This window comes from Amblyraja radiata, chromosome 29 (genome assembly GCF_010909765.2).
Source record: "Amblyraja radiata isolate CabotCenter1 chromosome 29, sAmbRad1.1.pri, whole genome shotgun sequence".
In the NCBI taxonomy this organism is placed as follows: Eukaryota; Metazoa; Chordata; class Chondrichthyes; order Rajiformes; family Rajidae; genus Amblyraja; species Amblyraja radiata.
In genome coordinates, this window is record NC_045984.1 from 16,392,480 (window position 1) to 16,405,785 (window position 13,306).

The 13,306-nt window shown below is 39.0% G+C and overlaps 1 protein-coding gene across 6 annotated transcripts in view; it reads left to right on the forward strand.

Annotated features, from left to right (window-relative positions):
- The window catches only part of dpp9 (dipeptidyl peptidase 9), an 85,169-nt gene that overhangs the window by 37,310 nt on the left and 34,553 nt on the right, over positions 1 to 13,306 (forward strand). For 4 of the 6 annotated variants that reach the window (XM_033046675.1, XM_033046677.1, XM_033046674.1 and 1 more), the window contains 5 exons: positions 4,143 to 4,339; positions 5,620 to 5,864; positions 6,846 to 6,958; positions 9,319 to 9,492; positions 11,804 to 11,972. In XM_033046675.1, the coding sequence (XP_032902566.1) occupies positions 5,642 to 5,864; positions 6,846 to 6,958; positions 9,319 to 9,492; positions 11,804 to 11,972 (679 nt within the window). In that variant the 5' untranslated portion in view covers positions 4,143 to 4,339; positions 5,620 to 5,641. The remainder of the gene's footprint in view (positions 1 to 4,142; positions 4,340 to 5,619; positions 5,865 to 6,845; positions 6,959 to 9,318; positions 9,493 to 11,803; positions 11,973 to 13,306) is intronic. The other 2 variants (XM_033046672.1, XM_033046671.1) reach the window with 1 other exon arrangement.

A 13,306-nucleotide genomic window follows, 5' to 3' on the forward strand; every position in this document is an offset into this window, starting at 1 on the left:
CGCACAGGGATGTACCTTCTTTACCAACGACGATCAGCGGCAACATCTGTGTCATACCATTACAGGAAACGGCGACAGTGCATTTGCCTTTCGTGGGAATGGGCTATCGTCCGTATCCGAAAAGGCGGATGTTGGCCGGTTTCAGTTTTGGCGATCCGATCCTCTCCCTGATGTCCTGACCCACTAGCGACACAGCTGCACCGGTGTCCACCTAGAACTGTAGGTCGACGTTCGAGACCCACAACAAAATCCTTGGCTTGTCAGTGATCATGGACACATCGAGCACTTCAATAGAAATGGTCTCCGCGATTTGGTCGACTGTTTTGCGCTTTCTTGCCCTTTTGCGGCTTTCCTACGGATTGACACACTGCCTGGAGATGACCTTTTCGGCAACAGGCATAACAAACTGATTTGATATACGGGCACTCACGGTGATGATGAGCAGGCCAATGAACCTACGTACCTGCATGTCTTTGGGATGTGGGAGGAAACCGTGCAGTCACAGAAAGGACATGCAAACTCCACACAGACAGAACCCGGATCTCTGGCACTATGAGGCATCAGTTCTAACAGCTGCGCTACTCTGCAGTATGTCGAAAGATGGTTTCTAGCGTGGAAAAATATGGTCATTCACAAAGGTTGGGGAAAAAAGAGAAGAGGTCTCCATTCCATAATGGTAAAAGATTGAGTGCTGGTATTCTGACAATCCTAGATTGCCTTTCAAACTGATTAATTAAAGTTAATTTGCAAGTAGATTAAATGATTAGTGAGACAATTGACGTGTTTGCTTTTAAAGACTAGTTGAGTATATAATTAAAACTATATAAATTGAAATTATAGAGGGACGTGGTCTGGGATATTGTGTATAGATCTAGTCCCACCACCCACAGTGAATGTTGTTATGATAGGGAGCAACAAAACGTTACCAGATTGTTTCAAGAGATGGTTCCTCAGAGGATAGGTTAAGTAGACTGGGCTCATATTTTCTTGAGTTTTAAACAAGTAGATGCAATTTTAATTAAACATTATTAAAAACTTTTGTGGCGCTTGACAGCGTCGTTGCTATCCCCTGAGGTCAAGGATGATGGTCTGCGTTCTGTTGTTTTTATGGACTCTCAGGTGGCTTATGAGTCCAATCCTGGCTTTAAAAGTTATTCGGCATTCAGGAAAGGTAATTCCAGATGGCAGATCGGGCTTTGGTTGTTGCTGCCTCTCTTTCTGATTTCTTCTCTTCTAATTCTGCGCATTTCTTGGCTTCGAAGGTCACTGTTCCTTCTTGGATGATGGTTCGCCAGAGTTTCCTGTCCTTTGCATTGGTTTCCCAAATGTCGATGTCGCTTTCACATTTCTTCATGCTGGCTATTAAGGCGTCTTTGAATCTCTTCTTTTATCCGCCTCTTTTACGTTTGCCTTCTTTAAGCTGAGAGTTGAAGGTTTGCGTTGGTAGACATTCGTCTTCAAACCGAACAACATGACCGACCCATCTTGGTTGGTTCTTGATGCCAAAGGCTTTGATGCTAGATGTTTTTACTTCATTCAGCACGCTGACGTTGGTTCTTCTGTCTTCCCAGCTGATATTTAAGCTGCTCCGAAGACATTGTTGATGGAACTTTTCAAGTGTTTTCAGATGACGCTGGTACTTTGTCCAGGTTTCTGATGCATACAGGAGTGTTGGAATCACCACTGCCTTGTACACTAACATTTTGGTGTCTGTTTGGATGTCACGATTTTGAAAGACTCGTTCGAAGTCGTCCCAAAGCTGTTCCAGCACACTTAAGACGATGTTGGATCTCGTCATCGAGGTCGACATTGGAGGAGAGGTGACTTCCAAGGTACGGAAAGTGATCCACATTTTCCAGGGTTGTTTCACCAAGTTGAATTGATGGTTCTTTCCGATTTATCCCAGTTGGTGACGATTGGTAGATAACCTGAGTCTTCTTCGAGTTGCTGGTAAGTCCAAGTTTCGTGTATGCACTGTTGAAGGCAGTCAGGATCTGTTGCAGATGATTTTCTGAGAGAACAGTTGTCGTCTGCGTATTGGCACTCGATGAGGGAGCTCATATATGTCTTAGTTTTGGACTTGAGATGGGCAAGATTGAAAAGTCTGCCATCTGTTCTGTAGACGATTTCGATTCCTGGGGGTAGGTCGTCCTAGATGATGTGGATGGTTGTCGCAATGAAGATGGTGAACAGTATTGGGGCAATCACGCATCCCTGTTTCACTCCTGATCTGACTTGAAACGGCTCTCAGTTGCTGTTGCTGGCCATGTTACTGTGGCAAGCATGTCATCGTGGAGGAGTCTCAGGTTTCAGATTTGACAGCAAAGATATGGCAGGTGATGTCTCCTCTGATTGGGTTGTAACCTCAAATTAAGGAATTGGACCTTAGAACAGAGATGAAGGGGAATTTCATCACCCATAGGACACTTATTCTTTTTAAGTTATTTACCCAAGAGAGCAATGGAGGCTCAGTCACTGAGCATATTGAGACTGAGAATTTTAGCTATTAAGAGAAGGTTAGGAAAATGGCGCAGAGGTGACAGCTCAATCATAATCTTGAATGGTGTAGCAGGGACGAGGGACTGATTTGTTATCTTGGGAAGTATGCAGTTTGCTCATAACTTCAAAGTTATTTGTTTCAAATTATTTTAGCGTTAACTTGTCATTTTAACTTTGCTGAAAGCAGGAGTGGAATATAGGTTTGTATTTCTATCATGCCTTTTATGACCAGATATCCCAAATTGCAATCCAGAAGCATGTTGTAATGTTTTGTAAAGTAGTTGCCAATAATTGGGGTTTCTGCACATGCATTGTTAATTTCATCACATGAATAATCCTGGACACATGGGCCAAATTAAATGTGGTGTGTACTGTGCTTTTTTTTGCTGCTATCAATTACTTGTTGCTGATGCTCTTTAACCGTTGATATTACTTGTCCGTGACTAACATTTGGACTTATGCAATGTTCATTCATTTTTTGGATTGAGAGACTAAGGTGTGGTTTCACCTTGCACTTAACCTGCATTTGCAATATAAACACAACCCACACCTTGGACTAGCGCCTGGCTTAAATGATATTGGAGAGCAATGTGATTCCACTTTCCCTTGGTGCCGATATACAAAACTAAAAATAAGCACAGCTTCCTGCATTACATCTTGTGGATGTGCTCTGATCACATTGCTAAAATTTGTAGGATGTGAGTGTTCTGACTATGAAACTTTTTTTTTCCTCAAGAAAATATTCTGTTTTGTACAGCGTGTGTTCAAGTGGCGAATTAATTTGTATAGGATTTCCCTGAACAATGCAGTGATTATCTTGGGATAGATCATTAGTCTGTGCTGAGTTAGTTGAGTTCTGTAGTTTAGCAGTTGGACCACAATCAAAGCATAAACACTCCAGGGTAATCTTTCCTTACTCCTATTTGTTGTTCAATGATTCTTACTGAAGTGTATGGGGCTAGAGTAGGAATTGTTGTTCATAATGTTATATTCTAAATGATTTTTGGTTCTGGGTATTATATTCAGATATTTGTGGCATTCTGCATATAAAAATGTTGATCTATAATTGCATTCATGAATATAAAACTCATGTAACTTGGATTGCCATTGGTAATACCTATGTATTGCCTTTTATAAAATCAAATGAAGAATTATTCTTGACTGGATAGACAAGGTTAGTAATTGAAATGTCACAACTCTGGTGCTAAATTCCAAAGTCTGAACAAGGTGACCCACACAAGGTGAACTGCTATTCACTATACTGTTTTTTGAGATGCGGCCCATTTGAATAAGGTTGAATAATGGCTTCCAGTATTGATGGAAACAGTGAGGTCTTAAAAGCCAACATCCTCGGAAATGGGAAGAGAATTCGGAAGGGAGAAGAGATTCTGCATTTCAGACGAGGATTGGTGTTTGGGTTGTAAGAAGAGTAGGAAGCATGTGATGGTTTCTATACAGTGTTTCGGTTTTGTTTTGCGGTCAAATGCATAAAAATGAAAGTGGAAGAAGTGAGCACATTCCTGCACAGTCATTCATTTACAGTTGATGTAGTAGTTAAGTACAGTAGTTCAGAATTTATTTTAAGTGTTGAGGGTTGGAGGTTCCTTGGCTGTAACTATTTATTTAAATTGCTGACTTTATAGGGAAGTGCTTGTGTGAAGATTTCCTGTACTTAAAATCTCCCCGACAATCATCTGCTGAGAAACTGAAAGAAACATCGAACAGCTGATTGTCAACGTGGTTTCAGTACATCAAACGAAAGTTACACACTCGCCTTATTTGCTAGATGGCAACACAGTGAGGAACTTGGTCCTGGCACTAAGAACAATAAATTTATATGGTAAATATTTTTTATAAAAGGCTAACAATAAGGAGATAAGAGAAATTGCTCGTTATTTAGACTTTGTTTTTCTCTGTAATAATTAAAGATTACTCAAATTATTAATATTTTTGCTCAAAATGCTCTGTATATTTGTGTAAAAAGATCAATTTTAATTTATATTTATAACTTCAATACATTTTTAAAGCTATTATTAGCTGTCTTAATGTAGTAAATATACAACTGAAATCTTTCACTCCCGTGACATATGCTCGAGCATAGATGGAGCTAAATTCCCCAATATTTAGATGTAGAATGACTATGCATGAGTGTATTTTTGATTTTTTCTTTTGGAAATAGAGTCCAATGGTAGTGTCAGCCTGAGTTTGAAGGTTATATGTTCAAGTCCCATTCTAAGATTTTGAGCTGCTGACTCTGAGTGCAGTATTGTGGCATTACTGTATTGCCAGGTGCCAGATTTAACTGAGGTCTACTCTTTAACTTAAATGTTTGAGATCCCATGGCACTATTTCAGTGTGGAGGATTTGTCTGGTATCCGAGCTAGTGTTTATCCCGCAGCAATGCCATTTAAAAGAAAACCTCATTAACAATCATTGGCTCATGTAACCCACTTGTGCCATATTTTCGACTTTGCATCAGTGACAACATATCACAAGTACTTGGCTGTCAAGCACTTTGGGATGCCCTGAGGTTGTAAAAAGCACTTACAAGTTTTTTATTCATTGTATCACTGATTTTAAAAAAATCTTTAGCTCATCCCAAGTGTCAGATTTGCATGCCCATTGTTAGTTTTATTACAGATGTTAGTTTGTGATTGCTGTTTTTAATAAATCACAAATGTTTCCAGCTTATGGAAAACAATCTGAATCCCTTCTTGATCAAAGCTCCTCGATCTCTGTTATATCAAGATGATAGTCTGGGCTGTAGTTATCTTTGACAACAGGGCTTACAAGAAAGAGCTTGATCCACACCATCACGTGAGATTATTTCTGAATGGGGTGTTCTACATTCACAGCACTTATAAATATCAGTTGCAATGGAATGCCTCTAGTTCAAGGATATCAGTTCAACATCAGTTACTCAATGTAAACACCAGATTTTTTTACTTCTACTCTTTTCATTCAGTACATTATAAAGATGTACGGAACCTATTGGCTGCTAATGTTTCAAATTGAGTGAAAGTATCTACATACCAACTATATATCTTTTATGTTGTACAATTACAGATTTTTTTTGTTTTGTATTTGTGGCATTAAAAAAGTGATTTATTTTTGGTTTAGCTGTGTAGCAAGGATCGAGGAGATGGCCACAGTAGAAACACTGTCCGAAAACACAGTATTAGAAGAAATGGAAGATACATCCTCACCATTCTATGTTGAGAAGCACTCATGGGATGGACTCAGAGAGATTATCCACAGCAGCAGGAAATACCCTGGCATTGTTATTAACAAAGCACCTCACGATTTCCAGTTCATTCCAAAAAATGATAAATCCGGGCACCATTCCCACCGTGTCTATTACTTGGGTAAGTACCAGCTAATACCAGAAGGCTAAACTACACAGCAAGAAAGGGCTCAAGCTGCAAGAAATCATCTAAAACCAGTTTAGACCTTGAGATTATTAGTTTTGATCTTTCGATATGTAAACTGTTGGAATGCAAGTGTCATTCTGATCACAAGATGAATAGAGCTTGTTTCTTGTTGCTTCCCATGCTTGATTTTCCAGGCGTAAATCGGAAAGAAAATTGCCCATAATTTGAAATAAGTTAATATTTATCAGTATTTATTGGTCTGACGGAACTGTGTTTAAGCTGAGTCACGTGTCTACACAAGGTGATAGAATGTATGTTTCTGGCATATTTACATTTTCAAAGGAGTATTATTCTGCTATAATAATGCTGCAAATGTATTAATAGCCTTTTGTTCTTGTATGAAAAGATGGGGTAGCCAGAAAATATTTGAAGTGAAATATCGTAAATTGCAAAGGCTGGTCAAAATGCGAAATGGGTGTTTTATAGGTCAAAAGATGTGCCCCACAGAACAGTGACATTAGAGTGAAAATTCACATTTTGAGCATTTGTTCAATCAGAATAGCTGTACTGGGGTGACCAATCTTCTGCCAAGAACTGGCCAGGTTGAGTTCATACCGGCTTTAAGCGTAGGAAATATGTTAACATGAAATGCAGGAGCAAGTCCACTTCATATGCTTGTGGTCGTCCAGTGCCACTGATTAGAGCACCAGGATAAGGGACCGGATTAGAGATTGTTCGCTGATCAGAGACGGTTTAAAGTGACATTCAGTTGGATCACTAGAAATTAAATTGACCTTTTTATTTTCTATATCTTTTTGGTGGTGCCCAGTGTACGTACTAATGGCTTACAAAAGTTGGGCACTGCTCCAATCCTGCCAAAGGTTTCAGTACAAACATTTGTTTTAGTCACCAGTTGATCCTGCTTGAGAATAATATTTTTGCCAATTAATGCTGCAAACTGTCTTGTTTTTATAGGGATGCCTTATGGGAGTAGAGAGAATTCTCTTTTGTATTCTGAAATCCCCAAAAAGGTCCGGAAAGATGGTCTTTTGCTGCTGTCTTGGAAACAAATGCTTGATCATTTCCAGGTGAGAATGGTATTCTGTGACGATTTTTACTTGGCATGGTGATGCATTATGGCACAGTTGGTGGTCCTGCCTCTTCATTGTTCCAGTGACCCAAGTTCAATCCCAATCTCGAGTGCTGTCAGAGTTTGCATATTCTCCCTCTTACAGCATGGGCTTCTTTCAGGTGCCTCATATTCTTCCCTCATCCCAACGATCTTCAGATTAATTGGTTAATTGGCCACAGCGTATTTACCACAATTCCTTCTTAATGAATTTTGTATCTGCATAGCCATTGTTCCCTTTTAAACACACGATATTCATTGTCCTGACAAGTCTATTGCATGCTACATCATTAAAACACAATTATAATACCATTATTAAATACAAACTTTATTTGCGTATCAACCCCGCTCTTTATTTCAATGATTGTCCAATTTTTATGTTCACAATTGAACAGGTAAGAAATTGCAGTTAGGCAATAAGCAAACACGAATGTAACAATGGAGACATTTCAGAAAGAACATAAATAAAAACAGTTTAAACAGCATATTCTTTGGAGGAAGCAAAAAATGTAATTGCCGCAAGTAATTGTTGACAATGGGTTGATCACATCTTTCATTCTCCTGTTAGCTGAGCAAACTACTCCTGAAAGCAAGATTTTGAGTAATAACATTAATGTACAAAAAGAAAATGATGTTGGTTTGTTTCTTGTGCCAGGTTTTAAAAATCTTTATTCAGTTTCCTAACCAAATTACTCTTTATCAGTTAAGCTTTAGTTTCCTCATGTTTCTATATGCAACATGTGGAAACTTCACACAATGTACTTTGAATATTGGCTGAAAGAGATAAGGCAACAGTTTATCGATTATGTAAACCCAAGCTATTTAAGTTATCAAGTTTTACAATTGCTCAGGACAGTATTATAACCTTCTTGAAAATATTTAACCTTTACAATCTAAATACAGAAGATATCACTTGTTTAATAATGAAAATCTCAACTTGGATCTTTGTGCATTGTCAGCAAACAGTCTGTTCTCTAAACTGAAGTGTTTTTGCATAAACTACCACAGTATTGATGTTGGGGATGCCTTAAAATATTAGTTCTGATTCCATAAATTAATCCAACAGGTAATTTTATAAATTGAACAGCAGATACCATTATAGTTGGAATACAGAGTAATTGATTTACAATGCTGCTTAGTCAGATATGGGGGGGGGGGGGGGGGGGGGGGGGGGGGGGGGGGGGGGGGGGGGGGGGGGGGGGGGGGGGGGGAGATTCTTATTTTCCTACAATTTTAAATGTTTCCAAGGAAACATTATCTTTCATCTATGATGGCATGTTGAAAGAAAGTAGTCAGATGTAGTATAGCTTTGATTGAAAGCTGCTGTTGTTTTGTGAATTGATGTTTTCTACAAATAAATTTCTGAGCTGGCAGATGTTTGATAAAGGTTGCAAAAATGAATAAAATAAACACCTTTTTTTGTATTTACAAATGTAGTTTATAAATTGGTAAAATAATTATTTTAATAATTCCACAGAGCACTTCTGGTTACTGTGTTGAAGGATAATTTTATCAACACTTTCAATGTTGATTCATACCATTTTCTAAGCTTGTAGTGGACTTTGATTTCCAATTTGCATAATTTTGTCACATTTTTCTAATCGCAGGGTCATTGTGTTGCACAACATTTTATGGTTAAGCAGAGTGGCAACTTGCTGCAGATTGTCTGCCAGTGCTCTTGAATGAATCAATTGAGGCAATGCTGGTTGAGTTAACACACATCCTCTTTCATACCAGCAGCCTAATGAGAAGATTAATCTTTTGCATTAGATTTCTGGTTTAGCATGTTTTTACACAATGATTAGCACAGAATGAATAATCTCTAGTTATGTTTTCAGGCTTTTCATTGGCAGAGCTGTAACAATTGCATCTGTTTGGCTTATCCAGAGTGTGGAGTCATCTAATGTTGCTGGGCCACTAGTCTTTGGATGACAGATGATTGGGCGCACATCTAACTTCAGCCCGGCAGAATTGTTTAATTCAATGTCACAAGGTTGATTTGTACTTGTGGCCTCTCGGTTATCTGTCCATTACCTTAACCTATAAACAGCTGTATCCTAATTGATATTAAAATACAGATGGACTTTGAAATTACCAAATAATTTTCCCTCCTAAATACTGTATTCTGTATCCTGTCTACTGTTTAATTTATGCATATGTTTTGAATATCTTTCCCGAATTTAAGATTACATTGTCACTGTGAAAGCAAAGCAGACTTGGGGGCTGCTACGATTTAAACTATTCTATGTTAATAAGTCTAATATTTGTGGATTGTTATTCAAAGAATTGTTGCAGAGTAGATTTGTTCTTGTTAAATAGGCGACTCCACACCATGGGATGTACTCGCGCGAAGAGGAGCTCCTGCGTGAAAGGAAGCGCCTTGGAACATTTGGCATTACCTCATATGACTACCACAGGGATAGTGGGCTTTTCCTCTTCCAAGCTAACAATAGTCTTTTTTATTGCAAGGATGGCGGGAAAAATGGATTTAATGTAAGTATGCTGTTGAACCTATAACTGCTACATAAAAGGGTTCCAACATATCTGACCGGATTGCCTAATCTGTTTCTTCTCTTGCATTTGCAAGCACTGTGTGCCTTGAAATTGTGTGATTAACTGTGGGTTAATTACATTTTTCGAATTGAAAGAATTTTTGTGCCTTGGATTAACATGTTCAAGTCATTACTTAAAGTGTAGAAGTAACAGTGCAAGAGCTGCATTTTCTTGCTCCGATGTGAATCATTGAACACTAATAGTTAGTGTAACTTATGTATTTCGTCACCAATGAGAACAGAAAAGCTAATCATGATGATTCCTAAGATGATTGTACTGCTTATCATCAAAGGAAATCCCACAGCAACAGTTGAGCCAATTATAGGATTCCCACAATTAGACCCTGGGTTATGGAAGCTAAATTATACTGAAGCCTTTCTGCTAGATCCTATTAAGTAAATCCTGGCACATGGTGACATCTTGAGGATGGGTTTGGGTAGAGTTGTGGTGCCCTCCATGTTTTAATAGTCCACCAACACTTGGTTGTGTCTCAGGTGGATTATGAAGAGTTTTAACAGGGCAGTAGATAACTTGAAAAGAGTATCCAACGTAAGCAAGGATTAAAACTTCAAGCAGAAAACCAAATGCTGGAGGAACTCAGTGGGTCAGGCAGCATCTCTGGAGGAAATTGACAGACACCGTTATGAGTCGAAACACTTCAGTCTTGGCCCAAATCATCTGTCATTTCCATCCATAAATGCTGCATGATTCACTGAGTTCCATCAGCACTTTTTTGCTCCATATTACAGCACCTGCAGTCTCTTGTGTCTACTTAAAACTTAAGGTAGTTTATTTTGAACAAGATTTAATGTTATTTTTTAAAGTCAAATGAGACTGGAAATACTATGAATTCGTAACCAGTGTTTTTTATAAGATTTTGCACGTCCATAATACATTTTGTTATCAGTAATATTTAATATCTGAGATGTTCAGATAGAGATGCCCTGAAAGAGGCCCTTCGGCCCAACCTATACATACCAACCAAGTTGCCTACTTGAGCCAGTCCCATTTGCTAACATTTGACCCATATCCTTCCAAACCTTTCTTGTCTGTCCACCTGTCTAACTATCGGCTAAACATTGTAATTGTACTCCCCTGGCATCTCATTCCACATACTCTCTACCTTTATGTGTGGAAATGATTGACCCAATAAGTCCCTTTAAATATTTCCCCTCTCGCCTTAAAACAATTCCCATCTGGCTTTAGACTCCCCTACCCTGGAAAAAAGACTGATATTCATCTTATCTATGCCTATCATGATTTTATATACATGTTCACCCTTGTGCCTCCTCTGCACCAGGGTTAAAAAAACAGCCTATAGTCATTATAACTCAAGCCTCTAGTGCCAGTAACAACCTTGTTAGATTTCAATTGTTTATTTTATTGTCCCTTAAAACATCTTGTTTTGATTACTTGGCGTAAGTGAGTTCAGGATAGGATTCTAGCGAACTACTGACGTTTTCATGACGGAGTTTACTCAATATTAACTTATCTTTGTCAGGCCATTTTAAAAGGTAGTTCTCCAAAGTACTGCTGTGAGCAAAATTAACTATCATAGTTTGTCAAAGCAACAATTATTTCAGAACCATGAATACCTTCCCTGCTGCTTTGGATGCAGAAAATACCATTTTGTTTTGATGTTGGACTTTACAAGTAGAAAGGCCATATCTTACTGTTTATATTAGCAACAGTTTTTATAAAGGTTCGGGGTACCTGGATTAAATAGAGATGAAAAATAGCTCTACTTTGCTTAATAATATTTCGGCTGGGAGAGGAACAATTTGAATATGTTCTCTTTCAGTGTTTCGGCTCAAACATTAAGAATGTCATTCAATTAAGTTGGCTTCTACCTTTTTGGAGAGAAGAGGAGAAAGGATTAGCAGAACATTGATAGAGCACCATGAAATCTTACTGCAGGTAGCCTCTCTGACAAGCTGAAATAGGAATTGATATGTAGGAAGGAACTGCAAATGCTGGTTTGCACTGAAGATAGTCACAAAATGAAGAAGGAATGTTTCGGGTCCCTGCCCTTCTTCAGACCCGAAACGTCACCCATTCCTTCTATCCAGAGATGCTGCCTGTCCCACTGAGTTATTCTAGCATTTTGTGTCTATCTATAGTATTTGATGTTTTGGTGTCCTTTGCAAAATAAAATCTTTATGACCTTTAACTTACCTGTAGCTAGCAGAATGGTGCTTTGCTGTCAAGAATATCATGCATTCATTCTTTAATAGCTAGGTTTATTTTACAGATATCACCAATGAAGCCAGTAGAGATTAAGACACTATGTTCAGGTCCTCGTATGGACCCCAAGATATGTCCAGGGGACCCTTCTTTCATTTCATTTATAAATAACAATGATTTGTGGATAGCAAACATTGGAACTGGAGAAGAGAAGCGATTGACATTTTGCCATAAAGGTAAGGCGATTTACTATTGTGTAAAGTGTTCGCGGTACTGTATTAAAACTATTTTGGAAACCCGGTCTGCCTAGGAAGCAAGAATATGCCTTATCAGCATTCCAAGTCGGTTTCTGTCTCGCTTGGTTTTACTTTTAACCAAGTGCTGGACTGATAAATTTGAGGTTTTGGTGAAGTTGCTTCACTTAGCAAGTATGTTCATCGGTTAAGACCCTTTCAAACCATATCTGAGGACAGTGACAATTTAGGAAATCAAAAGCTCCGGATGTTAGAAACTGGGATAATGACCAAAAATGCTGGAAGTATTCAGTGATGATTGAACTTAAGAAAGGATGTACTAGCCCTGGAGGCAGTGCAGCGAAGGTTTACAAGATTAATTCCTGCAATGAGGGGATTGACATATGAGGAAAGGTTAAGTAGGCTGGAACTCTACTCTTTGGAGTTTAGAAGAATGAGAGGCGATCTCATTGAAACATATAAGATCGTGAGGGGCCTTGATCGGGTGGATGCACCGAGGATGTTCCCAATGATCGGGGAAACTAGAACTAGAGGACATAGTTGCAGAATAAGGGGGGGCTCTTTTAAAACTGAGATGAGGAAGAACTTCTTCACCCAGAGGGTGGTTAATTTATGGAATTCACTGCCCCAGGGAGCAGTGGAAGCAGAAACTTTAAATATATTTAAGACTAAAATAGATGGTTTTTTAGCTGCCAAGGGGATAAGGGGCTACGGGGAGAGGGCAGGGATATGGACCTAGGTATGGTTAGTATAGTAAGACCTGAGTGATCTCCTGGACAAGTGTCGATCGCCTGGATTGGGGTCGGAGAGGAATTTCCCGGATTTTTTTCCCGAATTGGACCTGGGTTTTTATCCGTTTTTTTGCCTCCCCCAGGAGATCACGAGGTTCTTGGGGTGGAGAGGGGTGATAGCGGTATAAAGGGGAGGGTAGTGTCTTGTGTTCTGTGTCTTGTGTCTACTGTTTGTGGGTAAGTGTGTCTGTTTAGTGTTCAGCCATGAGCGAATGGCGGTGCGGGCTCGACGGACCTGGTGGTCTACTCTCGCACCTACTTTCTATGTTTCTATGTTTCTAAATATTTTTATATATTTGCCCTGTTTTTCTCTTCTTCCCTTCTTGAGGTGTGATTACTGTTTTCCATGGATGGCGGCTGACTATATATGTATTCTGCAAGTATATGATCAGTCAGTTTGAACAGACTATTTGTCTGAGGGCTGTTGTAAAAGGAGCTGGAATTAACTTTGCCATTCTCATTCTTGTTAACAAAGGATCCCCCAAATGATCAAGGACATTCGCCATGAGTTGCAGTTCCAACTAA